At 40.4% G+C, this 27,036-nt stretch overlaps 1 protein-coding gene across 7 annotated transcripts in view; it reads right to left on the reverse strand.

The window, feature by feature from the left end:
- Nucleotides 1-27,036, reverse strand: part of FSIP1 (fibrous sheath interacting protein 1) — a 190,927-nt gene that overhangs the window by 19,286 nt on the left and 144,605 nt on the right. For 5 of the 7 annotated variants that reach the window (XM_063596535.1, XM_003826556.5, XM_055098839.2 and 2 more), the window contains one exon: nucleotides 4,391-4,901. In XM_063596535.1, coding sequence (XP_063452605.1) covers nucleotides 4,391-4,901 — 511 coding nt within the window. Of the gene's footprint in view, nucleotides 1-4,390; nucleotides 4,902-25,763; nucleotides 26,077-27,036 lie in introns of those variants that run through there. The other 2 variants (XM_055098844.2, XM_055098846.2) reach the window with 1 other exon arrangement.

The following is a 27,036-nucleotide window of genomic DNA, read 5'->3' on the forward strand; positions in this document are numbered from 1 at the left end:
ATTGGATAACCTAGATGTGAACAGATTGCTGGACACATACATCCTGCCAAGGCTGAATCATAAAGAAACAGAAAATCTGAACAGACCACTAATGAGCAAGGAGGTTGACTCAGTAATAAAAAGCCTCCTATCAAAAAAAGGCCCAGGGCCAGATGGCTTTACTACTGAATTCTACCAAACATTTAAAGAGGAACTAATACCAGTGCTTCTCAAACTCTTCCAAAAAACTGAAGTGGAAGAAAGCCTTCTGAACTCATTTTACAAGACCAGCATTACCCAGATACCAAAGCCAGAGAAGAATACCACAAGAAAAAAAAAAATTGCAGGCCAATATCCCTGATAAACACAGATGTGAAAATCCTCAACAAAGTACTAGCAAACCAAATTCAAAAGCAATTAAAAGAATCATTCACATGATCAAATGGGCTTTATCCCTGGTATGCAAGGATGGTTCAGCATATGCAAATTAATAAGTGGGATATACCACATTAATAAAATGAAGGATAAAAACCATATGATAATCTCAATAGATGAAGAAAAAGCATTTGACAAAATTCAACACCATTTCATGATAAAAATTCTCAACAGATTAGGTATAGAGGTAAAGTACATAATAAAGGCCATATAAGATAAATCTGTAACTAACATCATACTCAACGGTGAAAAGTAGAAAGCTTTTCCACAAGGATGCCCACTCTCACCACTTTTTTTCAACATACTACTTAATGTCCTGGCCAGAGTTACACAAGAAAAACAAATAAAAGGCATCCTAATAGGAAATGAAGAAATGAAACTATCTCTCTTCGCTGATGACATGATCTTGTATATAGAAAACGCTAAAGACTCCACCAAAAAACTGTCAGAAGTGACAAAAAAAATCAGTAAAGTTACAGGATATAAAATCCACATACAAAAATCAGGAGCATTTCTATACATTAAGAACAAACTATCTAAATAGGAAATTAAGAAAACAATCCCATTAACAATTGTCTCTAATAAAAAAAATTAACCAACGAGGTGAAAGAACTATATATTAACAACTATAGAATACTGATGAAAGAAAGTGAAGAAAAAGCAAATGAATTAAAAGATGTCCCATGTTCCCAGCCTGGCCCACATGGTGAAATCTCGTCTCTACTAAAGATAGAAAAAATGAGCCGGGCGTGGTGGCACACACCCGTAATTTTGGCTACTCGGGAGGCTGAGGCAGGAGAATCGCTTGAACCCAGGAGGCGGAGGTTGCAGTGAGCCGAGATCATGCCATTGCACTCCAGCCTGGGTGACAGGGCAAGACTCAGTCTCAAAAAAAAAAAAAAAAAGAAGATGTACCATATTCATGGACTGAAAGAATTAATGGTTAAAATGTTCACACTATCCAAAGTCATCTATAGATTTAATGCAATTCCTATCAAAAATCCAATGTCATTTTCACAGAAATATAAAAGAAACAATCCTTAAATCTGTATGGAACCACAATAGACCCTGAATAGCCAAAGAAATCTTGAGCAAAAGAAACGAAGCTGGAGGTATCACACTCCTTGATTTCAAAGTATAACACACTTATAATTGCAACAACATGCTACTGGCATAAAAACAGATAAGTCAATCAACAGAACAGGACAGAAAGCCCAGTAATAAACTCATGCATTTATGGTCAATTGATTTTTGACAAAGATGTCAAGAATGCACAATGGGGAAAGGTGTTGGGAAAACTGAATATCCATATGCAGAATAATAAAATTTGATCCTTATCTCACTCCATGTATAAAAATCAACTCAAAATGGATTAAAGACACAAATATAAGACCCAAAACTGTAAAACTACTAGAATAAAACAGGGGAAATGCTCCATGACATTGGTCTGAGCAGTGACTTTTTTTTTAATACAACCTTGAAGGCACAGGCAAAAATAGACAAATGGGATTATATCAAACCAAAAAGTGTCTGCACAGCAAAGAAAACAATGAACAAAGTAAAGAGACAATCTGTGAAGTAGGAGAAAATATTTTCAAACTACACATCTGATAAGGGGTTAATATCCAAAATATATAAGGAACTCAAACAACTCAATAGCAAAAAAAAAAAAAAATTAAAAAATAGGCAAAAGACCTGAACAGACATTTCCCAAAAGAAGACATAAAAATGGCCAACAGGTTCATGAAAAAATACTTAGCATCATTAATCATTAAGAAAATATAAATTAAAATCAAAATGAGATGCTACGTCACACCTGTTATAACAACTATTATCAAAAGATGAAAGAGACTGGGTGTGGTGGCTCACGCCTGTAATCCCAGTACTTTGGGAGGCCGAGGTGGGCAGATCACGAGGTGAGATCAAGACCATCCTGGCTAATACAGTGAAACTCCATCTCTACTAAAAATACAAAAAAAAAAAAAAAAAAGTCAAACTCATGGAAGTGGAGAGTAGAATGGCAGTTACCAGTGGCTGGGGGATGAAGAGGGGGAAAAAGGGAATGGAGAGTTGTTGGCTAAAGGGTACCAGTTTTCACTTAGGAAGAATAAATTTTGAGATGAATTGCACAGCAGGGTAACTACAGTCATTAATCACATACTGTATGTTTCAAAATAACTAAGAGTAAATTTCAAAGTGTCTTACCACAAAAAAATGGTGAGGTGATAGATATGTAAATTAGCTTGATTTACTCATCTCACATTGTATACATACATCAAATCATCATACTTTACCCCACAAATGTATATAATTATGCCAATCTAAAAAATATTAATTTAAAAATTACAGCTTACGAAATTTCATGTAAGAAACAAAAAATCCAAATCTTTATATAGAATGTGTGACTTACATAATTCTTAAGCAACATTACCTACTTTCATTGGTAATGTAAAGAATAAATGTGAACCATATTTTCAGTGTTTTATTCTAAAACTGGTTATACATTTAAATTCTTTTATTTATTAAACAGGCACTTGGCTTAAGGCAGCACTTTAGACACCATGGAAAATGTAACAATGAATTGCAAGATAGAGTCTCTGTTTTTAAAACTGTTATGCAGTTTTAAGGAAGAGAAGGTGAGTGTGTATGTGATCCTATAGGAAACCAAAGTGCTTGGACATTCACAGAAGACAGAAAACTTAACAGAGGGGACCGGGGAAGGCTACAATCAGAGAGGATAAGGTTGGAATTCAAATACCATTGAAGGGGTACCTGAACATTTCTGGGAAGAAGAGGGCCTGAACAACAGCAGAAGCTAGGAAATCACCGGAAATCATTAGACCACATTAGCTACACACTGAATAACATTTAGGTGACTACTTAGAGATTGATTAGGAAAAGAACTTCAGGTCAGACCATGGAGATACTGAACAAGTTAAGGAATTCTGATTTTGATCAACAGGCATTGGAGAGCCATAGAAGGAAGTGTGGTTATCAAAGCTGTGCTTTAAGGAAATTCGTTTAGTGGTTGTCAACAATGGTAGGAAGAGAAGAGAGACTTGAGGCAGGGAGGTCTGGGAGAAGGGTTATGGCATTGGTCCAGTTGAAGTTGTAGGAAGAGAAAGGAAGGGATGGGCATGAGAGACACCGCAGGAATAGAACAAACAACACCTGAACACTGGAAGTGGGAAGCAAGAAAGAGAAGTAATTCAGTGATGACTCAGATTTTGCGCCTGGGTGACTAAGGAAATGGAAGTCAAAACCGAAATCTGACTCAGTTCAGAGTTAATGGATTATAGATTTAATAAGGAATAGATTAATAGATAGAAATGTAATAGCCAATATATTTTAGAGTAATCTACAATAGAGGTAAAAGTTGAATCTATTTAAATAGATTCACCAATTGTTACACAGATTTCTAACATAAATAATTGAATATTTGTTTGTGTCGAAAACTAGTTATTGTTGTATCCTGTACCATGACCATTGCAAGATGAAACACTAGATCGTGACGAAACACCTGAGAACATAGGAGTGGCTCAGGAGAGGAGGTTTGCATACAGAAACTAATATAACCACAATGAGTTACACGTTTTACATTTTAAATTCATTCCTTAGAACAAATTTTCATCACTAAAGTTTGAAAATACTAAAGTTTGAAGTTGAAATACTAAGCAAATCTATTCAAAGTATTTCTCTCCATTCAAACTAATTTCTCTTTTCCTGTGAAACCAACATTATTTTCTGGATGACACAATTAATTACCATCAAGAATAACGTATTTCATAGAGTACTAACCTCAACTTTGATTTCATAAGAGCATTGGGAAATAGGTTTTACGTTTGCATACTCTTATTGATGCTACCTGTGACTTACAAACATACCTTCTTATCCGACTCTAATTTAAACCATAATACCTTTATATTGAGGTGCTTTTAAGAATTATTTACCAAAACACATGTTCGCCAAGCCTCACCTGCTACTGTATTCTCTGGAGAACTGAGTTTCAGATGTTGGTCTTCTGATGAAAGGCTCACACTGATACCATACAGTGGATCATCTAAGAAGGAGGGCCTTTTCAGTCTCCCAATGCCAAGAGTCTTCGACATAAAATAGTCTTTTGTGTCACTAATAATAACGTCCTTGGAAAATTGAAGGCATTTCATATTCTCTGCTTCAGTGACAAGAGCTTCTGACATGTTATGTCCAGTCAAGGCTTTAGTGAGATAGTAGCCTTTAGAAGCTTCACATTCTTCACTCTCAAGCATATCTGCATCTTCTACCTCAGTTTTCTGGACATTTGTTTCTGATTCATTTAGCAATTTAGAGATGATGGACCTGGAAAGCTGGGGGAACACAGGTGTTATGTCCTCAATGTCTTCATTTTTTCTTTCTGAAGAAAGTTTAATGATGGATTTTTGTTTAAGTATGCATTCATCCAGAAGACACTTTAACTGTTCTTCAGAGAGACGTGCTGTGGACTCTAACTGATGAAACAAACCAAAAGATTACATAGTCAGTTGACTGAGTAAACACATTTATTTTTGGTAGGCATTCAGTAATACAAATATAAATGCAAGTAACCCCTTACACAACACATAAAAATAGAAAAATAATTCATTGTAAAGTATCCAAAACTGTAGGGGAAATGTCATAATCCTGGCAAAATCTTTGGTTGGTGTTTCTCTGACCCCACCCATCCCTCAGCATGAACCCCACCACCATCCAGTTCCTTAACTGGGAAAAAAATTGGCATACAAGGCAGACTACCCCTACCTCTGGGGATTCAGCACTCCCATGTCTGTCCACAACCGTCAGTGGACAATACTGCTGAAGACAGAAAAGGAAGGGTGAAGGGTGGTGCATCCTGTGATGTGTCGTTGCTGCAAAGCTACAGGTCTAGGCAGAGGCCGGGGCATTCCAGAGGCGGTGCATTTGGGGAGAATGATTTGATCATGCATATTTAATCTCTGCTTGTAAAGGTTACCAGGGCTAAGTGTTTCAACCAAGACCTTAAATATTTAAAAACATTTTTTTCTTTCAGCAATATTCTCAGGAAATAAATTTTTAAAAATCAAATGAAAGTAGAGAGCCATGTTCCACAAGACTTCAGCTGAATACCATAACATTTGAGTTGCAACAATCTCAAAAAGGAATGAGATTAAAATATAGTGAAACACGCTGAAAATAAAATGTCTACTTCCCCAAAAAATCAGTGTCTTCCATGGTTTACACGTGGATTATCTAGGAAAAGACTAATCCTCCTTTACAGGGGGATGAATTATCTGAGAACAAGAAGTCCCCATAAGAAAACTTAATCATGAATTTCAATGACTTTAATTTCTACTTCAGCAAAGTAAAATAATGTTATTGGCCTACTCTGAAAGTACACAGTAAAAAATAACTAAATATTCTGCATATGTAAAGTACTGAAATAAAAAGCTATTACTGATACTAGTATAGTTAATTCTCCACTATTAGGTAAAGCTTCTAATGCAACTAATAAATACTAATATGTAAACAATTTTGTGCCATGTTTAAAAAATATTGTTTAAGATTATGTTTAACTTACCTATATTAAAACTAGTTTTTACAGTGGCAAGTGTCACTATGAGTATGAGGATAATAAGAAATTGTCTGGAAATATATTCTTAGTAATTATTTGGAATTCAAAATTCAGGTGACTGACCCTAAGGTCAATATACATGTCAAGAAATAGGATTTGAGATTTGGAATTCAAAATTCAGGTGACTGACCCTAAGGTTAATACATATGGCAAGAAATAGGATTAGAATTATGTATTAGCAAATTCTACTTTTAGTCACTAGGCATTTCAGGAATCCAGATATAGTATTTTATCCATCTGTATCCAGAATCAGGAGCATTCTCTCCACCCTACTATGGAAACCTAGTCAAGTAGAAAATGAAGGAAGTCCTTCTATGACATTAGATACCTAAAACACACTTTCAAACTTTGTTTATGTAAAATTACATATAATGTGTAGACAATTCCCTACGATTTAGAAAGAGCCCGCTGAGTGTCATCCTTACCAAACATCCTCATCAAAGCCTTATTATGATGAAATTTTTAGACACTAGAAAAAAAATCAGTCCATATTAGAGCAGGAGGAGGTCTCTAGGGAAAAAAGGGTAGGAGGGAGGATTGGTAGATTATCCAATATGCTTGACAATTTCCAAAAGTAATATTGATATGATAGATGTTTGGCAGTTCTGATGATGTATTTGGCTAAATACACAGAAAATGAAGCAGAAGGAAAATCAAAGCAATTATGAACTCTGGGGAAAACAAAAAGTTTTACAAAAAAAAGGAAAAGCAGTGACATATACACAGAAAATTAGGCAAAAGAAACTAAGATAATTATGAAGTCTAGGACAAACAAAAAGTTACATGAGAAAGGATGCCATAGGCTAATAATTGCTCCTGCTGTGAATAATATTTACACAGTCAATGATAATATAAATACTGATGACTAAGGTAAGCAAAAATTGTGACTTAACTATTTTGGGGAAATGTGATGAGAAACAAGGGGTGTTTGCACTTTATTAGTTAAATTATTGCCTACCATTACAGCAACCCAATATATAATGTCTAAAACTAATCAATTAAGAAAGTAACTTATTAATAAATAATATAGAGGTAAAATTAGGAAAAACACAAAAGATTTAAAAGTAGTTAACTGGAGAAAATATCAAGGGGTAGGGAAGGCTGAGGCAAGGGGATGCCATTTTTATTTAAAACATTTTAACACAATTTTTTCTTTATTACTATAACAAAAGTTAAAATTAAATATAAAAATAAAAGTAATTTAAATGTACTCTTTTTTTTTTTTTTTGACATGGAGTCTTGCTCTGTCACACAGGCTGGAGTGCAGTGGTGCAATCGTGGCTCACTGCAACCTCTGCTTCCTGGGTTCAAGCGAGTCTCGTGTCTCAGCCTCCCCGGTAGCTGGAATTATAGGCACCCACCACCACACCTGGCTAATATATATATATATATTTGTATTTTTAGTGGAGACAGGGTTTTACCATGTTGGTCAGGCTAGTCTTGAACTTCTGACCTCAAGTGATCCACCCACCTCGGCCTCCCAAATTGTTAAGATTACAGGCGTGAGCCACCATGCCCAGCCCAAATTTTTTAATAAAAATGCACTTAGAAATAAAATTTAAAATATTTAAATGAAATTCCCAGGTGATTGTATGTTTGGACATCAGAAGCTGACCCATGTTTCACAGAGCCAGAAATTTATATAATCTTGAAGCAAGAGAAGGGCATTTCTTAAAAAAAAAAATACAAAATTACAAATTCAAAATCAGGTACAAAAGCGAGTTTCTTTTATTTTAGAATGTGAAAAAGATCACAACAAATTACTGGGGTCTTGGGGAGGGTTGAGTCCATTTCTTACAGTATCTCTTTAGGTCATTGACCAGACGTGCTCACAGAAATGTTTGCTGATTGCAACCTGGCTTCCTCTTCCCACCCCAAAGCTCCTATAAGTGAGAGGCCCTGAGCTGAATCTTCACTGGCTTCATGGTAAATTGCTTCTGGGCACTATGAGATAAAACATTACACATTTCAGCTTGTGTGTACACAGAAATAAGCTGGACTACAATTACCCTGATCCTCCTGGGGGAAGCAGCTGGATAGGAAAGAAAACACAGAAGACTAGAACCTGGGCTTCCATCCAAGCTTTGCTGCCTTGAGCATGTCACCTGAGTTCTCAGGGGCTCATCTCCTTTATCTGTAAAATGAGGAACTTTAGAAGATAATCTCTACATTAAATTCTAACTCTAAAATTGCTTTTTATGAACAATTACACTAAAAATAAATTTTAAAATAAACTTTTCTACTCACTTTAGAGTGTAGCCTGGGTAGAGTTATGAAAACAAAATAATAGCAAAAAGAGAACTTTTATTTATTTAGCTCCTTCACAATATCAATCCCGAACTCTTATAAAATAACTAAAAATTCTCTGGCCTCAAAATATAAGTAAGAGCAAATGAAATACATTAAGCCCTCAAATTAATTTAATGATAGTGCTTCTGGGTGCAATACAGATTGGAAACTTCAACACGACCCATCTTTCTCATCTTTTGATTCCCAGCAGAGTCTTGCCCACAGTCAAAGCTCAGTAAATGACTACCATGAGAATTGAATGATTAGAGTGCTTAAACCATTTTTTAAGGTACTATATTGATATAATTTATTTACAAATACTGAACTGAACTAAACTAGGGCTCCATCACAAACATCCCTAACTGCCCTCAATAGTTAAGGAATCATCTAACCCACAGCCTTTTTCCAGATTGCTCTCAAAAATTCTGAGCTAATAAGCACCATAACTGAACCACTCACTGTGCAGGCACTGTCAAGTAACCATCTGTTCAAGTATTCACCTCAAAGTATTCATCTTTCGTGCCAGCTCTAATTTCCCAGTATTCCATAAACAAGTTATTATTCATACTATTCCTATCCTTCATAAAACTCAACATAGTGCATCTCAGTCCTCATTTTTCCAGGCCAGAACCCAATCTCTTTTCACTCTGTATATGAAAGCCCCTCTCTTCCCACCTTCATTTTAGTAGCTCTTTTATGAATCTTCTTTCTTGTTTCAGCCAATACACACATATTTCTTAGTAAAAGAGTAAATCTATTGGATTTTTCATCAGGAAAAGAATAGAATACACATGCAGTTTTAGTTCTGCTGCATCTTGCATCTGGTTGGCACACTAGGTTATGTCTTACAGAATAATAATAAGTAGGTAGCATTCACTAAGCAGACTAGACTCTGCTCTAGGCATAATACATGTATTGATTCCTTTAATTTTGCAATAAACCTATTAGGTAGAAACTATTGTTATTTCCACTTTGCAGATGAAGAAACTGAAGCACTAAGAAATGAAGTAACCTCTCCAAGGTCATATGGCTTCTAAACGGTGGACTTGAAATTTGAATCCGGGTAGTCTGGGTCTAGAACCTAAGTGTCTAGCCACATGGCTATACTGCCACCCGCTGTAAATGAGTTCTCCCTCTACCACCCTCCAAGAGTCCTTTTCCCAACTGCTGCTCATTTTTCTGTCCATTCTATCAGATACAGAAACTCTCCCCGCAGAACAGTTTACTTAACTTGGGACTTTATTGACCAGATTGGCTTTTGTATGTATGTTTTATGCAAATGTACACAGTGTATGTTTTATGCAAACATATATAGTGCCCTCTCTTTTAGCTCATTAAAAAAAAAACCCAGCCACAGCTCCATTCCCAGGATGCCCACTGTTTACACATCTCCACCCAGATAAATGCCAGTTTGATGTAGAAGCTAAATTTGATGAGGAATGCAACTTGTAATTGCTGGAGATGGAACACAGACTGTGGATTACCTCACTCTCATCCCTGCCCCACCTCCTATGCTATATATCCGGAGTTTCCCCAGCCATAAAAATCGCCAGTTAATTGGGCAATGGATTTGTTGACAAGGCAATCAAGATTATGTCCCTGGTGCAGATAATCAGAAAGTCTACCCATTATAAACCAGCAGAAGCAATCTTGTCCTTTGATGTAAGCTTACTTCGGGTGTTTTTTATTTCCCCCAAACAGCATTCCTAAAGACCCACCCTATGAAACCAATACCATTATCACAAGTGAGAAAAGGGTGGAAAGCTAGAATGTTCTAAATGATTAACAAGGAGAATATGGATGTACACAGATTTTAATGACACCTAGTTCTACTTCCAAATAAGCAACTAAAAAACATTCCACCGTTTGCTTAATGACGAAGATATAAGTTTATAGCTCTCTATTGCAACCACTACTGGCAACACCTCCGTAGTAGTCTATTTTAGTCAAGGTTTTTTGGCTATAAGGAACAGAAACCCTTATGTCAAAAAAAAGAGGTGGTAGGGTTGAGGTTTGCTGTAAGATCAAAGAAGTCATTTCATGGACAACGACAAGCAGGAAATAAGAGTATAGACTGGCCTTTCGGAGTCTAGAGCTGAGAAGCCACCAGGAACCAGTCATGTGCCCCATCTGTCTTTCTGGGTCCATGTCATCTCTTCACTCACTGCCTGCCTGATGCATCCTCTTCTCTGCAAACCAGCTTTCTCTGCTTATTGATGGTTTCTGCTTTCTCACAACCTCAGCTTGCCTATGTAGCATGAACTGACTCTGTAAGAGTATCACACCCACCAACAACTGACTATGTCCTTTAGCTCTCTATATTCTTTTGCTTAAATTTTCAAGCAAGATAACCTGGTTGGTCACTGGCCAGGTTGATGGACTGCCTGTGTCAGGTTCAAGTGTCCACCACTGGTCCAAACATCTGAACTGAGGGTCACATGGTAGAAACACAACCATCCAAGCCCAGGGTTTTGGCAGGGCTGTGGGTAAGGTGATTTCCCAGACAAGAAGGTATCAACAGAACAGGGATTCAAAAATATCATATTTTTGAACTATAATTACTATGAAGTACGTAACCATCAGAAGGAACCTGCCACTTAATTTAGTTCTATAGTCAACTACCAGATTAATGATCGAAGTGTTTCCAAACTTCACTGATCTCATTAAATCTGGGTACTCACTGAAGAGTTATTTGAGATATAAATGCAGAACTAGTTGTCAGAAAATATCTACCTGTGCATAGAAAAATAAAGGCACTCCAGTTAGGCTACAGAACAGCACTATCGAGTCTGAATGCTCACAATAGGCTCACATCACTTGCTATAGCTCTTTTGGATTAAACACATCTAAAAATCAAGGGGGAAAAATAATTGGTGTTCATTTTAATGTCTGTATCAATGGCGCTAAGGATTCATAGGAGAAAAGGGCTTGTTCTTCCTTCCTCTCCTAGCTCCTTCCCTCCCTTTTCCATTCTCCCACCTTCGTCTCTTACACTGAGGCTACCCCAATCATATAAAGGCAAGTCCGGCAGGTAGACTGCTCTTAAGAGGCCAAACCAAGGACAAAGGGTCCTGGGGGCCAGGGACAATCTGGCATATTTTTCACCAGAATAGTCAGAGGCTGTCTGGCCAGAAGAGAATCTGAACTCTTGTCAAAAAGGAAGCAAATATCATTGCCAGAGAAACTATGTAAACCACCATCAAGAGTGAGGGTTGAGGCAAGGCTGTAAACAGGAAAGTGAGTCAGCTCCCAGGTCAGCAGCCAGGAGGCTCAGTGGACAGAATAATACTGAGTGTGAAGTAGGTCAAGGCAAACAGCTCTGAAGCGAGGTCATGAACGTTGTGGTGGTGTGGGAAGCCCTTTTTATGTGGGGCCTGGCATGGCAAAGTCACCGTGCAGAATCAGACCCCACCCATGCCTAGGCTACCCATCTTCCCCAAACAGCCGGGTGAGGCAGGGCTTGCCTTATGGGTTTGCCTGGTGAGAGGCTGCTGTGGCCCTGGGCATTCTGTGATGGCTCGTCTCCCGTGGCCCAGGTGCCCGGGCTGGCTCCATGGCTTCAAGGATCCAAGCTTTCTGTTTCTATGTACCAGAATGAGAGAGGTGGGCTGCCAGCGGGACCCCAGTGTGTAAGTTAGGGATGAGCATGGATCGAGGGAGCTAGAAGCAGGAGGTAGGGTTCTCAAGTCCTACAATTTGAAAAAGGGCTAGAAACATGGCTTGCCGGGGACATAAGCAGAAAAGTGTGGAGGTGCTCGGTAGGAGAGCCAGACTGTGCTTTCTAACAGGGTGACTTTGCTTTCTAACAGGGTGACTGGTGAAAATGGACTCTTATGTTTTCATTTTGTGGGACAATTACCATTTGAGGATTGCCAACAGTAGCTGTTTTCTAGCAGTAGAGACAGCAAGTCCACTTGGATCAGATGCCCTTTGTTCTGAGCAAGTCGCCGGAATGGCCCTGTTATCACATGTCTATCACTTCCTTTCCCGAAACAAGTTTGGGGCCCAGCTCTACAGCTGGAGGGGGCCTGGCACCTCTGCCCCGAACTCCCAGCTAAAAAAGCCTGGCCAGGAGATGAGGTGCACAGATTTGCATAAAGAGCCTAAAAAGGGGCCCCTGTTTGAGTAGTTCTCATGCTCCGAGGGAACTGGAACCTACTCCACCCCCTACTCTGGGAAGTAGATCCAGTTTGTTACTTTAGAGCAGCTAGCTCCCACTGCTTGGCAAGACTGTTTATTGGCTATTATTAGTTATGAGTATCATTTGCATGGGTGAAGGCCTTCTGTACTCTCAGTTTGATGATGCCTATTTTTACTGTGTAGAGATAAGTTGGGTCAAGGAAGGTTGTGATGGGGTCAGTAGTCAAGAAGGCCATTAGCTATTTAAATACCTTAACCTCCAATGGATCCAGATTAAACCTCACCCTCTTGCAGGAAATCAGCTGATAGATGAGTCACATTGGAGAAATCTGGTATAAATGAAACCTAAAGAACTTATGTATGCCCACAGGGGTCTCTAGAACTTTAAATACTTTGCTTGATATCATCTAAACTTCACAATTGAAGAGAAGGTATCCTCAGAACTCTGTCTCTGGGATCTTCAACATGTGTCTTCTGTGTTGAGCTGGCCTGAAGATGGAGGTGCTGTGTCTGTAAAGGATCTTCCCAAACAGGGGTTCATTTAAGGCCAGGTCAGGGGAGTGTATCCAAAACCCTCCACCTTGTACTGGTGCTGAAAGAAGGTGGAGATGTGGCATGGCCTGGAAGGTAGTACCTGGCCTTGCACAGTCTGCCCGTAGGTCAGCAATATGGTTTGGCTCTGTGTCCCCACCCAAATCTTATCTCAAATTGTAATCCTCATGTGCAGAGGGAGGGATCTAGTGGGAGGTGATTGGAACACAGGGGTGGTTTCCCCCATGCTGTTCTTGTGATAGTGAGAAAGTTCTCACAAGATCTGACGGTTTTAAAAGTGACAGTTTCCCCCGTGTGCTCTCTCTCTTGCCTGCTGCCATGTAAGATGTGCCTCTGCCTTCCACCATGATCCTAAGTTTCCTAAGGCCTCCCCAGCCATTCGGAACTGGGAGTCAATTAAATCTCTTTTCTTTATAAATTACCCCATCTCAGGTAGTATTTTTACAGCAGTGTGAAAATGGATGAATACAGTTAGACAAGGCTTCAGGTACCAGGACTTCTGCTTTCCAGAGACATGAGCCCTTAATACTTGATCAGTGCCACGATCACCAGCAGCTCCTCTGCCTCTTATTGTGAGAAGCATCTCACTAGTGTAGCACTATCTGGACCCTGCCCCCTCACCCCAATCACAGAGAACACTCAGCTAGGCCCCACCCATATGAGACCCCTCAAAAAGATGCTCAACCCTGGGAACTGGAAAAGAAAACTGAGTATTTCCTTACATGCCCAAGAAGTTTCCCAGCAGCATACACAAGTCAAACGGCCAAGCTGCACTGACATTACACTGCTCAACGTGACTGGATTCAGATTACCCATCATCCAGACCTGTGCACTTGCCTGCTGCCAGGCTGAGCACTTGGCTGCTGCCGGGCTGAGCAGATCTAACATGGCCTGTGCTGCTCTCACAGGTGTAGACCTGGATGTCACTTCTGATGCCACTGCCATGGCCCCTCAAGTCACCCATGGGTACAGCAAGCCCCTCTTGGCTCCTTCCCAGGATTTCTTGTCTATTGCTGATGAGGTGTGAGTTGCTAATAAGGTGTGGGATGATCAGCTGGCCACTTCTAGGCTTGTACAAACCAGAAGTGCAAGAGAATTCATGCCCCTTGGGGCAGACTTTGACCAAGGGGAGAGGGAAGGCAGTGAAGGAGTTACTTTCCCCCAGAAAGACTCCCTGAAGTGCAGTCACCCACATGGCATCTCTCTGCATATGTCCCACAAGTCACCCACATGGTATGTCTCTGCATATGTCCCACAAGTCACCCACATGGCATCTCTCTGCATGTGTCCCACAAGTCACCCACATGGCATCTCTCTGCATATGTCCCACAAGATCAAACAATCAGCTGTACTTGCTAGCAAGCAGTAGTCAGGTCAATGATACAGCTCTTATATTTACTCTCTTTCTTTGCTTCACTTCTCTTGTTCCCCACTTCTGTTTCTCTGGTGATGCTTTCACTAATGAAGCAGCAGCAATATACTTTTGCCTCAGGCCCCACTGCTCCACACTAAGACACAATAAGCAACAGCTTCCAAGTCAGGGCTGGGCAGGGCTCTGAAGGGCAACTCGAACCGAACCAAACAGCGTGGGCCTGGAAGCACAGGGTCAGCAGCTCCAACCAGCCTCTGCAGACTGTCAACAAGGCTCACATGCTGGCACTGGCTGGGTGCAGGTACTGCAGGGTTATGGCCAGCACTGTCAATGCCATAGGAGATAGGAGGCAAAGTGATGCTTCAGGATCCTTGGGGCTCATGGCTTAATAGGTGGTTTCTACTGGCATAGCTGGGACCAGAGCAGCAGAGTACTGTCCAAGAAGGCAGAGTCAAAGGAGAAAATCCTTTGGAGGCCTAGGACTTACCCAGGGCAGCCAGAGGCAGCACCACTAGAGGGAGAATATGAATTGGAGCCAGGGAGAGAAAGCCAAGGTCACAGCTTAGGTTGGAGTGTCGAGATAAACAGAAAGAATGACAAGCATGAGGTATAAAAGAGGTCACGGCATGTTGTTCAGTGCCAATGCATGTCCACTGCGAAGACGTAGGAGGCCTGCTTTCATTCTGGATGGGCAGAGTGTAAGACCAGGCCAGGGGGCTAAAAGGAGTGAGGCAGGAGAAGACCCTAAAAGCCACTGAGGAATCAAAATGAGGTGCGAGGCGAGCCATGCACATGTGTGACATTCCTTCACATCCTAGACGCATCTCCAGCACCCTATCTTTAAGTTATTTCCTCGTGGCATTTTATACACCATTTGGGAAAGCCTCTCAAGTTAAATGTTCCTTAAGCTTGCACACTCTCTCTCTGAAAGCAAGAGAAAGCCCCAGAGGGAGAGGAAATACCCTTACCAACAGCAGAACTTAGCAGGGGGAGGCTGACATTTCTAACTTTAGATTCCGGCTCTCTCATTCCCCAGCTGTTTGGTATTGGGCAAATCACTTAACCTTTCAAAGTCTCAGATTTCTAGTCAGTAGAGTAAAAATACTAACAACTAGCTGACTCCAAACAACTAGTTGGGAGGAATACTAACAAGCAACAATTTGCAATAGCATGAAATACCTGCGTGAAGCTGCAAGGACCATGCCTGATGCAGACGAGGCAGGAGCTCGATCAATGCTGGAACATCAATAGCAAATCTCAGCTTCCGTCTGGAAGCTGGCAGCAGCAGCAGCAGCCAGATGGCCTCTCTTGGAAGCTGTACACTGAAGCCTGTACTTTCCAAGTTCAACTGGCCCCTACTTTTGAAGATCTCTCTTGGATACCAGGAATGGAGCTTTATGGACGATCTCACAACTAGCAATTCACAATGAGTAAGCTGTCACGTGTACTCTTGTAGATTCCTGGCGCTGGGGAGGGGGTGCTACAGAGGCCATGAGATGCTGGGAGAGGGCACCCAAGAGGGAAAGATTGGCATGTGATTCTCTATCATCTATCATCGCCCTCGGAAGGTTTACACTTCAAGGCTGACACTATTAAGTCTTCAGCATCAGAAAGTACTGTATGTAGTAACCACAAAGTAACCAGAAAGGGGCTGGCTTCTAGATGCTTTTACATTTGGTTAAAATAATCCCAGTCAGGGCACCAGGTGAGTCTCTTCAAGCGCAGGGCTGAAGCTAAGCCAGGTTCATCCCATGTTCCACGCACAGGGGCACGTGCCCCATTAGTCAATTTTTCTTACTCCTCAGGCTGCCCCTCAGCCCTCTCCGCCTGCGCACACCCTCCTCAGGAAGCAAACTCTATTTCAAATGTTTACTCATTTCCTATTGCCCTCACATCAAATCCTGAGGTGTGCTTCCTCACTACTGTCCCTGAGTCTAAGCAATCTAGGTCAATGTACAACTCTCTCAAGAAACAAACTCACATTTTATAGGAGCCTCGTTGAATCAGAATGACTTAACCTGAAGAGGTGATTCTAAGAATAGAATCCAAGCCCCATAGCTGGATGATAGAAAGATATTTGAAAGATATCACTTTGAGCACCCTCAAATCAGGCCACACTGGGCAAAGTTAGGCCTAGTCTGGTTCTACAAATGGTCAGTCCTGACAAATTTCATCAGATCTGATTTTCCTCTTGGGTATAAATCTAGTGCCATACAGTTAACTCCACATTTAACTTGTTAATCACAGAGAGCTTTTTCTGGTCACAAATGGGTGATTTGTAGCATTTCCCAGGGTTGAGCAAGTGCTCCTGAAGCTCTGCCCTGTCTAGACACGTATCTGAAATATCTAATTACCCCTGTACATTCTGTAGAGCACACAAAGCCCAACGTCATTACATAAACATGAAGCTCCATATTAATATATTTGCTCAGTGAACTGTCCTTTTACATTTGCCAATCTGAACGTGAAATCATGCTACTGCTGAGAATAAGGATACTATATTGTGAATAAGAAGTTCCAAGTTGTGCTATGATCCAAATTATGAAAGTTAAATTATCTAGAGAGCAAACCAAAAAAGCTGTGTAGTGAACTGAATCCAAATTCAGAAGAATCTAAATAGCTTGATGCATACCCTCTCTTAAATGACACATTTAAGTAGTTTCCCTTTCACACAGAGCAAGAAACTTTAAGAAAGAGATGAATCCGTCCACCTCCCTCCCTGTCAGTGGGTCCCATATTAGGTGGGTATCCAGACCAGCCCAGGTCATTAGTCAGTTGCACTGCGGGTGGGGCATGGAGTGAACAGGGCTGATAGCCCTGGACCATCTACTATGCACCACATACAGTATTTATCCCATTTACCTCTTCCAACTACCTAGTGGGGAAAATTGGAAAATCATTCTCCACATTGAACAGATAAGGAAACTAAGCCTCAGAGAAATTGAATGGTCCAGGGCCCAGAACTAATAAAAAAAATGAAGCCAGACTATAAAGTTAGGGCCTTTTCACACTAATTGTCTTCAGACAGATGCTTAGAAGAGTTAGTTAAACTCCTTTTTCGAGGGGGAGCACCTGGCAGCAGCATGGTACCATAACATGCCCCCTCCACACTATCTGGCATCTGAAAATGTGATACCACAGAGCAGCCTAGTAAGGGGAGCCCCTTTCAACTCATAAATCTGAGGCAAGTGTATAAACAAGAATCCCTCACCAGTGGGTGGCAGCTGCCCTCTGTGTCTCCCAAACCTGGGGCATCAGGCTGTGCCATCCCAGTACCCTCTGCATCTACTTTCCCTGCTGGATGTAAGCTCCTCGGGCTGGCACCAGGTCCTCCTCATCTCTGTGTTCCCATACCTAGCACAGAGCCTTGGTATAAGATGCACACATGGCAAAGCTTTGTTGACTACATGATGCTTTCTTCGGGTGCTCCTCCACCCTCTGCAGTGACATCGCACCCCTAAAAACTCAGTGCTCTTAGTCTGTCCCCTTACTGACCAGTGGTCCTAGGCCATGGCCCATCCTAGGCCCAACTCCTCTTCTCTCCCCGATGTCTTGTTCCTTCCAGAGCGTGCACTCCCCACATGACTTTGGATGACAATGGTTTAAGCAATTAATGAACCTTTGTTTATGATTTGGGCACAGCAGATAGCAATGCTTTAACTCCTGGAGAGCTCCCCAATGTGAGAAACCTCAGATCCCAGCAAGGGCAGACAGACAGACAAACTGGTTGAAAGGAAGGGTGCTGAAAGTATTCTCCATATCACCCTGTATAGGCAATGACTCACCCCACCTACAGGCAGAGGCGAAGTAACGAAGACACCTCTTCCCAGACTTCATGTCCACTCACCATGGAAAAAATGCTTCAGATTTGCAAAAATGCCCAAGCGCAATAAAAAGCCTGCATTCTGGGCCTACTGCTGTGATATTCACTACAAGTCTGACACAGAGGTTTAATTTGGTCTGCTGTGAAAATAGAACTGAATAATAATCACAGTCTTTGATTGTGGTTAGGTTTAATTATAGAAACCTATTCAAGTACATATATATTAATAGAAAGCCTCACAAACATGGCAGAAAACCATTTCTGTTCATAAGTATTTACAGGGAAAGCTCTCCTTATTTACTTTATTTAAATAAATATTTCAAATCAGCAAACCAAAAAAGAGCCCCCATCTTTCATGTGAACATTTTCTAATCATGTCATGTTAATATTTTCTCCTTTGATTTCCAGTGAGCTAGCACAAGCTCTGGCCTCTGCACTAGATGGTGGTGCTGAGTCACTTATTTAAAATGGAATTATGGATTATATAAAGACTGACGAGTACAATAGATGTTCAATGTGGTGGTTGTCGGAAACATCACCTAATTAAATATGCTAAAATATTTTGGCTGAAAATTTGTTTTAAATCTTCAAATTTTTATACCTTCTGATTTTCTTTGTTGTTGTTGTTGTTGAGACAGGGTCCGACTCTGTCACCCAGGCTGGAGTGCAGTGGCTCAATCTTGGCTCACTACAACCTCCACCTGCTGGGCTCAAGTTATTCTCCCACCTAGCCTCCCAAGTAGCTGGGACTACAGATTCGCACCACCATGCCCGGCTAATTTTTTAATTTTTTTGTAGAGATGAGGTTTTGCCATGTTGCCCAAGCTGGTCTTGAACTCCTGAGCTCAAGCAATCCTCCCATCTCAGCCTCTCCAAAGTGCTGGGATTACAGGCGTGAGCCACTGCGCCCAGCAACTTCTGATTTTGTAATATAGAAATAACTGTCTTGGCCAGGCGCGGTGGCTCAAGCCTGTGATCCCAGCACTTTGGGAGGCCGAGGAGGGTGGATCACGAGGTCAGGAGATCGAGACCATCCTGGTCAACATGGTGCAACTCCGTGTCTACTAAAAATAAAAAACTTAGCTGGGCGTGGTGACGTGTGCCTGTAATCCCAGCTACTCAGGAGGCTGAGGCAGGAGAATCGCTTGAACCAGGGAGTCAGAGGTTGCAGTGAGCCAAGATCGGCCACTGCACTCCAACCTGGTGACAGAGTGAGACTCTGTCTCAAAAAAAAATAAATAAATAACTGTCTTTGGAAGTCAGACAAAATAATGAACAGCCTTTATTTCCTTTTAATCTAATTTCAAATTAATGTTTTAACTTCAAGTAGGCAGGGCAAAAACACAATTTCTCTCAAATCGGGTAATAAGAATTAATTGAAGGGTGATAGGTCGAAATACAAGGAGCATAAAAATGAAAACACAGAGATATGGACTCAGAATTGTACTTCCCTTTGCTAGACATAACTTTCACTCCTATAATTATCATTTTTAATGTCCAAAATCTTCCCCACATAGGTTATACTTCTTTTTTTTTTTTTTTTTTTTTGAGATGGAATCTTGCTATCGCCAGGCTGCAGTGCAGTGGTGCAATCTCGGCTCACTACAACCTCCCCCTCCCGGGTTCAACCATTCTCCTACCTCAGCATCCCAAGTAGCTGGGACTATAGGCACGCACCATTGCGTCCAGCTAATTTTTGTATTTTTAGTAGAGACGGGGTTTCACCATGTTGGCCAGGATGGTCTCGATCTCCTCACCTCGCAATCTGCCTGCCTCTGCCTCCCAAAGTGCTGGGATTACAGGCGTGAGCCACTGCACTCGGCCTGGCTATACTTTTTAAATGTCCAAACAATTAATTAACTTAATCTAGTTTTTTTTATTCGTAAAATGCATTTCTTAACTGAATTCAACAGTTAATTAAGCCAGGTGACTTCTTCATGACTGACCCGTTAAAATCAATTTTGCATTTATAAATTACCATGAACCTATTAATGCACAGTATAATTACTGTATTATAACTAACTTCTACATTAAAACTTGCAATATGGACTGTGAAGCCAGTGGAGAGGAAAATCTTTAGACGTAGTTAATTGAATAAATATATAAATTTGAAGATTCATTAGGGATTTAAACATTCCGTTTCAAAACTGAAGCCATCACATACTATTATTCTAATTTATTTCAACCTATAGTTCATATTTAGGTGCTAAATATTAAAATGTTGTAATAGATGCTGATTATATCATCTTCATGTAAAATGAAACACCAGACTTTGCTGTCATACACACTGGACAATACGTGAAAAAACTCCAACAGCAGAGTAAACCAACAACATTCCTAAACGATCTAAAGATTCTCACAGCCTCCAAATTTGCAGATACAGAAACTTACATATAGGTCCTCAGTTCTTCCACAAGCTCCACCACCCATCTACCAGCACCTGTACCCAGTGCCCCACCATCCCTCATGTCACTAGACGGACTCCCTGTGCTCCTCTTGATGGCTGTCCCCTCTACCTGCACACAAGAGACCACCTTGTCTTGCCTACTCAAGGTCATCGCTTTGGCAATCTCCCCACTCTCTTTTGCATCACCGCTTTCCCCCTCTCTACTGGATTTTTCCCATGAGCATACAAAAAGCTGCTATTCTCCAATATTAAGGAAAAGCCCTCTTTTGATCCCGTTCCTCTCTCTGCCCACCACTGCATTTCTCTTACTTTCTTTACAATAAAATTTCTTAAAATAATTGGTCTTACTATCACCAAATCCCTCTCCTTCTATTGTCTCTTAAACTCAACCCAAACAGGGTTTAGTCCACCACTCCGTTAAAACTGCTCTTGTCTATGGCACCAATGCCCTGCACATTTCTACAGCAGCTGTTCATTCTCAGTCTCCATCTTACTGGACCTCTCAGCACTGTATAACACAGCTGAACACTCTTCACCTGGCAACACCTGGATAGAGCATATTATACATTTCATAACTCAGCCCTATTTGTCAATGTAACTTTCTACTTTGATTTATCCAGCAATTTCATGTTTTGGCCAAGAACTGCAACTTTCTCAAACCATTTTCCCCTTTCTTCATTGTCTTCACCACAGTAGCATGTGACCTGTTTGGAGCTACTTCTCAGAACAAAATAAAGTATCTAAAACACAGTGATCATTACTGTGAAAATGGTGAGGCATAGAGAATGAAGCTTCACTGTCATGCGGACGCCATGTCTCCTTTCCACTAGTACATGTGCATCTTACACCAAGACATCAGTGGTACCTAATGTATCTTACTCCCAGGATCCTGTGAGCACAATGTCACAATATATTGGACTAACATGGTGCCCTGTGTGACAACCTTGCAGACAAAATGGTAACACAGAGCCAAAAAGAAGATAGAGGCCTAAAAGCAAGGCAATGAAGTTATTCTGCTGCCCCTATGAGGTACAAGCAAACTGTTTATTCTCTGCTTATGTGCCTTTAGTAAAAAAAGCATTTGGGCTGGGTGCGGTAGCTCACGCCTGTAATCCCAGCACTTTGGGAAGCCGAGGCGGGCGGATCACAAGGTCAGAGATCGAAACCATCCTGGCCAACATGGTGAAACCCCCTCTCTACTAAAAATACAAAAATTAGCTGGAGCATGGTGGTGCATGCCTATAATCCCAGCTACTTGGGAGGCTGAGGCAGGAGAATCGCTTGAACCAGGGAGTCGGAGGTTGCAGTGAGCTGAGATCATGCCACTGCACTGCATCCTGGCGACAGAGAGAGCCTCTGTCTCAAAAAAAAAAAAAAAATCCATTTGCCAGATAGATACATGCATACCAAAGATCAAGGCATGAATTGAGTTACTAGAAACTGTATTCTGAACAGGACACATGTTCCAGTAATCTCTCCATATTTCCATTTCCCCAATTACTCTAGTAAGTACACTCTTTCAAAGGGCTGGATCTAGCAAGTTCTTGACCTTAGTTCCATGTAAGGGATGTTGGGCTTATGAACTGACCTGTCTGGGAACAATCGGATGGGGGCTATGATTTCCTATTGTAATAGCTTAAATCAAGCCTCCATTTGCCAGAAGACCCAGAGTTTTTTGGTTGTAAAAATCAGGTGGCATAGCTAAGCACCTATGCATTTCAGTCACAGGAATCCCATTATCAGTAGCCATTCCCAAAGATTCCTGGTCATCCTGATTAAATATCCATCCTGCTGCCTATTATGGAAGCCATGCTGCCTACCCACCTTGCTTTCTGATGGTAAGGTGCTGCTGCTTAAGCTCTATTACCCCAGGATCCTAATATCCCTAGTAAGATTAGGGAGTCCCATTTCAACGGTACCATACTTCACAAGCATCAGAGGTCTACAGAGAACAGCCAAATTTTTTTTTCCAATGAAGCCAGTTGGTCCCTCCTCACTGTATCTCTTAGGCTCTCGTTGAAGAGCATCTCATCAGGACCCTCTCAAGGAAAACAATTGGAATACAGCTCTCCATACCCATGATATATCCCCTCCAACAATATTATCTCCCTAAGTCCCTTGGACTTCTTGCTCTTATAGTAGTACGTGACAGAATTTCTAGCAGCTCATTGGTGCCACAGTCCCAGTTTTGGTCAACCAGTCAAGAAAACATAAATAGATCAATGCCATCTATTTATGCTAGTACACTGAATTCAGAACCTCTGGTTAAGTGCTCTTATAGCAATAAATTCAAGCCATCTAAAGTGGTATTTTTCTCTATTTGACCTAAAACTTTCAAAATCCATTATCATACATATTCCCCCAGAATATTTTCCAGTATCAATTGGGAAAGTCTTGCAACTTTTTAGCACCATAAGCTATCACCTCCTACCTTTGACTTTGTCGTTGGTGTTTTGAGGCATTCTGGGATCTAAGTTTAGTTACACATCTGGGAGTAGGGCAGAAGGAGAACTGACCTACCTTTGTAATGCAACTCCTTCAGATGGCAGAAAATTCCATCAAGACACGAATAGCCTCATCAGAGAAGGCCACAGGGCTGCTCCAACTGGCAAGGGTGGATTGATGGACTTTAGGGATTCAGGGTGCCCTGAATTCACCAAATCCTACCATACCCCCTGTTCTAGTTCCCAGAGTCCCACTCTTTCTCTAAATACCCAAACCAAATACCAAAATAAGGGACCTAGCTGTGAATTCAAATGACATCCTTAGTTGACAACTTGCATTACTGCATTTGGCTTTTGACTTTTTAACCCTGAAAGAGTTACAAAATAAATTTGTAATATTTATATATAGTACAAAAGAGATTCTTTTACTGTACTCGTAGAAAGTCCCTATTTTTCAATCCATCCTTAGGTAAGAATATTTAGGAATCTGAGCTTATATTCCCTTTCTTTAAGCTGTCTGCCACCGTTACATGCAGCCATCACACCAGCCCAGTTTTTCAAGTCCTCATTCCTATGCAATTGTTGCATGGAAGTCCCTGCTTGGTTCCCAAAAGGTTTTCTTTCAATTAGCAACTCATTCTAGAAGTTCACAGATGATTTCTTTGCTAATTTTCCACCAAATGTTATGGGGTGTCAGTCTTATCCCTTATGCAGCTGGATTTTTCACTACCTTCAGCTCCAACTAACCCAGACAAACCAATCCCAGCTTCCTCCAATTTTTCTGTGGTTCTATTTCCCAGAACCATTCCTGGTTTCAAACTCCCTATCAATCTAGGTTCTTACTTGCAAATAACAGAAATAACAAAACTAAGACTGGCTGCTTTAAGCAGAAATTGAATTAATTGAAACAATGGTGGATATTCCCACATAATCACTGAGAAGGCTATGGAAGGTACTGGAAAACAATCAGGAACAACAGTAGGCTACCCAATCACAACCAAAATCATGCCACAGAATTTAAGGCTGCTCCTTCCACTGGACCACTCAGCTAGCTAGCTGAGCTAACTACACCAACATCAGAAGCAGAGACAGGATGCGACTGCTGGAACTGCCACCACTGCCACTTCAGTAAACTGATGTTTCTATCATCACTGTACACATTGAGTAGATCATCACCCATTCTCTGTGGTCTGTCCATTAGTACCGAGTGGGTATTCCTGATAGGCTAGGTCTAGCACATGTCCTGTAGCCAAGGTGGCTGGGATACTGAATAGTGGAACTTCCTAGATTCAATGATGAAAGGCAAGCTCTGAATCCTGCTAAGATTCACAAACTGGGGAACTTCCCAAACAAGGGAAGAGAAATCATATGTAAGGCAACCAGGAAAAAAAAAAAGACAAATACCCCTGTAGGTATCTTCTTGGTATTTTGGGGAAGCATCATTACAGAAAAAGAAGATGAATTTTTATGTGAGCCAAAGTTGGAAAATTTTCATGCTAAGGGAAAAACAGAATGTTGCAAAAGTTTCATTTATTTGTAGGTGTTTTGCATCTATGGCAGTTAGTAATATTTTATAGTGAATAAAAAGAAAGCAAGTAAAGAGAAAAGACTCCCTTGAGTTTCACCATGCAAATTAGAGAATCTGGAAATAATACTCTTGATCCCTCATTCTTTTTTCTGCCCTCAAGAAGGCTGATTCAGAAAAAGTATTTATAATATCTGTTAGGATTTCCCAAGAATATTTTAAAATTCTACAAGGACTGACAAGAGAACATTTGCTACCAATTAGAATGGATTTGAGCATCAAAGAACAGAAAAATTCTTATAATAACCTGATTTCACACTTCCCGTTAAGCATGTTTAGAGTACATTATAGCAAAGCATGTTAAAGCAATCTGCCCTCCAAAAAGTGCAACTAAGAGGAGAACCAATGGAGCAACACTGGAGAACCAGAAATTCAATTCTAGGAGAACGACAGGAGATATGTGAGTGGTCAAAGGAATTAGTGAGTACTCAGTGATTTTAGACGCTTTGCCATTGGTGAGGAGCAGGGAAGTTCTTTCTCCTTGTTAAAAAAGAGGATCTGGAAGCTATAGAAACACACGGCGATTTCTCATCTTAAGCAGGTATGTAGTCTTCTCTCTTGCTACAATCTTCAGAGTATTATATAAGTATTTTAATTTATCCATTTGTTAACATTTGGATATATGCATCCATTTCACTGTGTGTGTTTTGACAACATCTAGAAGACAAATGACTTAACAAAATGTGCTTAGATGGGCCATAAGGAAGAGTGAAAAGGAAGAAAGGGGAAAAGAAGGTAATAACAAGGAGGCAAAGAGGGAACCAAAGAGACTATACTATTTTCCTATTTCATGCACATGTGGGTGCGTGTGTGTGTGTGCATGTGTGTGTGTGTGCGCGTGTGTGTGTGCATGTGCGTGTGTGTGGTGGGGGGCGGTTTTGCCTAGCAAATTTGCTCCATTTCAATAGAAACTTTAAACTTCAAAATTCCTTTTTTTCTTATTTCTAAGTATAAAAGCTAATACTTATTTAAGACCCAGTGCTTTATATTAAGAAAAATATAAAGGTATACATTTAGATTTGAAATGTAGTCTATGATATCGGAGATATATCATGAAATCAGAAGTAATATTAAAAGCAATAAAAGAAAACAAAGAGAAAAAAGAGCAAATGGCTTTTACATAGAGGTTAAAAATTTACTGAATTCTCTTGGTTCCCAACTAACACCAAAGACCAAAGTTCACCATTTTGCTTTTTTCTGAGGCTACAGAGATAGTGGTCATTGCCAAAGCTAGAAGGCCTGTGGGGAGTCCAGAGGAATTTAAGAGAAATGACTGAGCACTGGAGGTGATGAAGCAGAAACAGCATTTTCCTTGTTCCTCTGACTACCTTTTTTTTCAAGCGTTTTTAACATGGCTCTTGTAGGTCTTCTTTGCAAGCCCTTGCCAGCAAGTGAAAAGCAATCTAGGAAACCACAAGCTTGGTCTGTAATTGAAACAAACAATTTTAGTTAAAGGCGATAAAAGCAGTAACAACGAAAATGGATTCGAAGTTGGTATACAAAACTCTACAATTATGTTTCTTTAAAAGGCTACAGTCACGAACTACATACAATATATTTTGTATAGGAACTCTGCAACACAAGTGAATATGCTAGGGTTTCTCATGAGTCCTGTGACTCTCAGAAACCTTCTGTCTTCCAAAGAGTTCTTTGGATTCTACCATAAAGTATACAGCAGTATATGGAGAGCATTTTTACTGTTTAAAATCACAAATGCAAATAAGAACATACTGTAAAGGGTTGAGTATCCAGTAGCACACTCTGGATACCCAAAAATGTACAACAGGGAAGAACGGGGACTATTTTTTCATATAAATTCTTAACAATCTGTAAAAGGAAAAAAATGAAAGCCCACAAATAAGCAGAGTAACTTAGTTATAAAATTTTAGTCATTTCAAATTCATCTCAAAACAACAAATATAGTATTTTATTCCCACTAGACTGTAAGTCTCATTTGTACAAGAGCCAAGTTTGTCTTTGTATTATTGTAATCCTAGCACCTAACAGGGTACCCAGCAAAGAGAAGATGCTCAGTAAATATTTGTTGATTAAATAAATAAATACTTAACGTGTAAAACAATAATTAAATGAATACTTGTGTTAACCCCATGTATGTACATAACATACACTAAAACACGCTTAGGACCCCAAATAATGTCAATTAACAAGGAGAGGCTGAAAGGTGAGAAAAGAGGAGAGATGAAAGCATAAAATAGACAGAGAATTGTCACTTAATCTCTGGAAATTCCTGTAAGCAGTTATCCATTGTTCATGACACCTTGAAAATTCTCATCTTTAACCTATTAGAATTTCTTCAACTGGAATAGCCACAGCAGCCTCCAGAGACATCATTTTTTCTGGGCATAATTAGTGGTCTCCTCCTT

This window comes from Pan paniscus, chromosome 16 (genome assembly GCF_029289425.2).
Source record: "Pan paniscus chromosome 16, NHGRI_mPanPan1-v2.0_pri, whole genome shotgun sequence".
Lineage (NCBI taxonomy): Eukaryota > Metazoa > Chordata > Mammalia > Primates > Hominidae > Pan > Pan paniscus.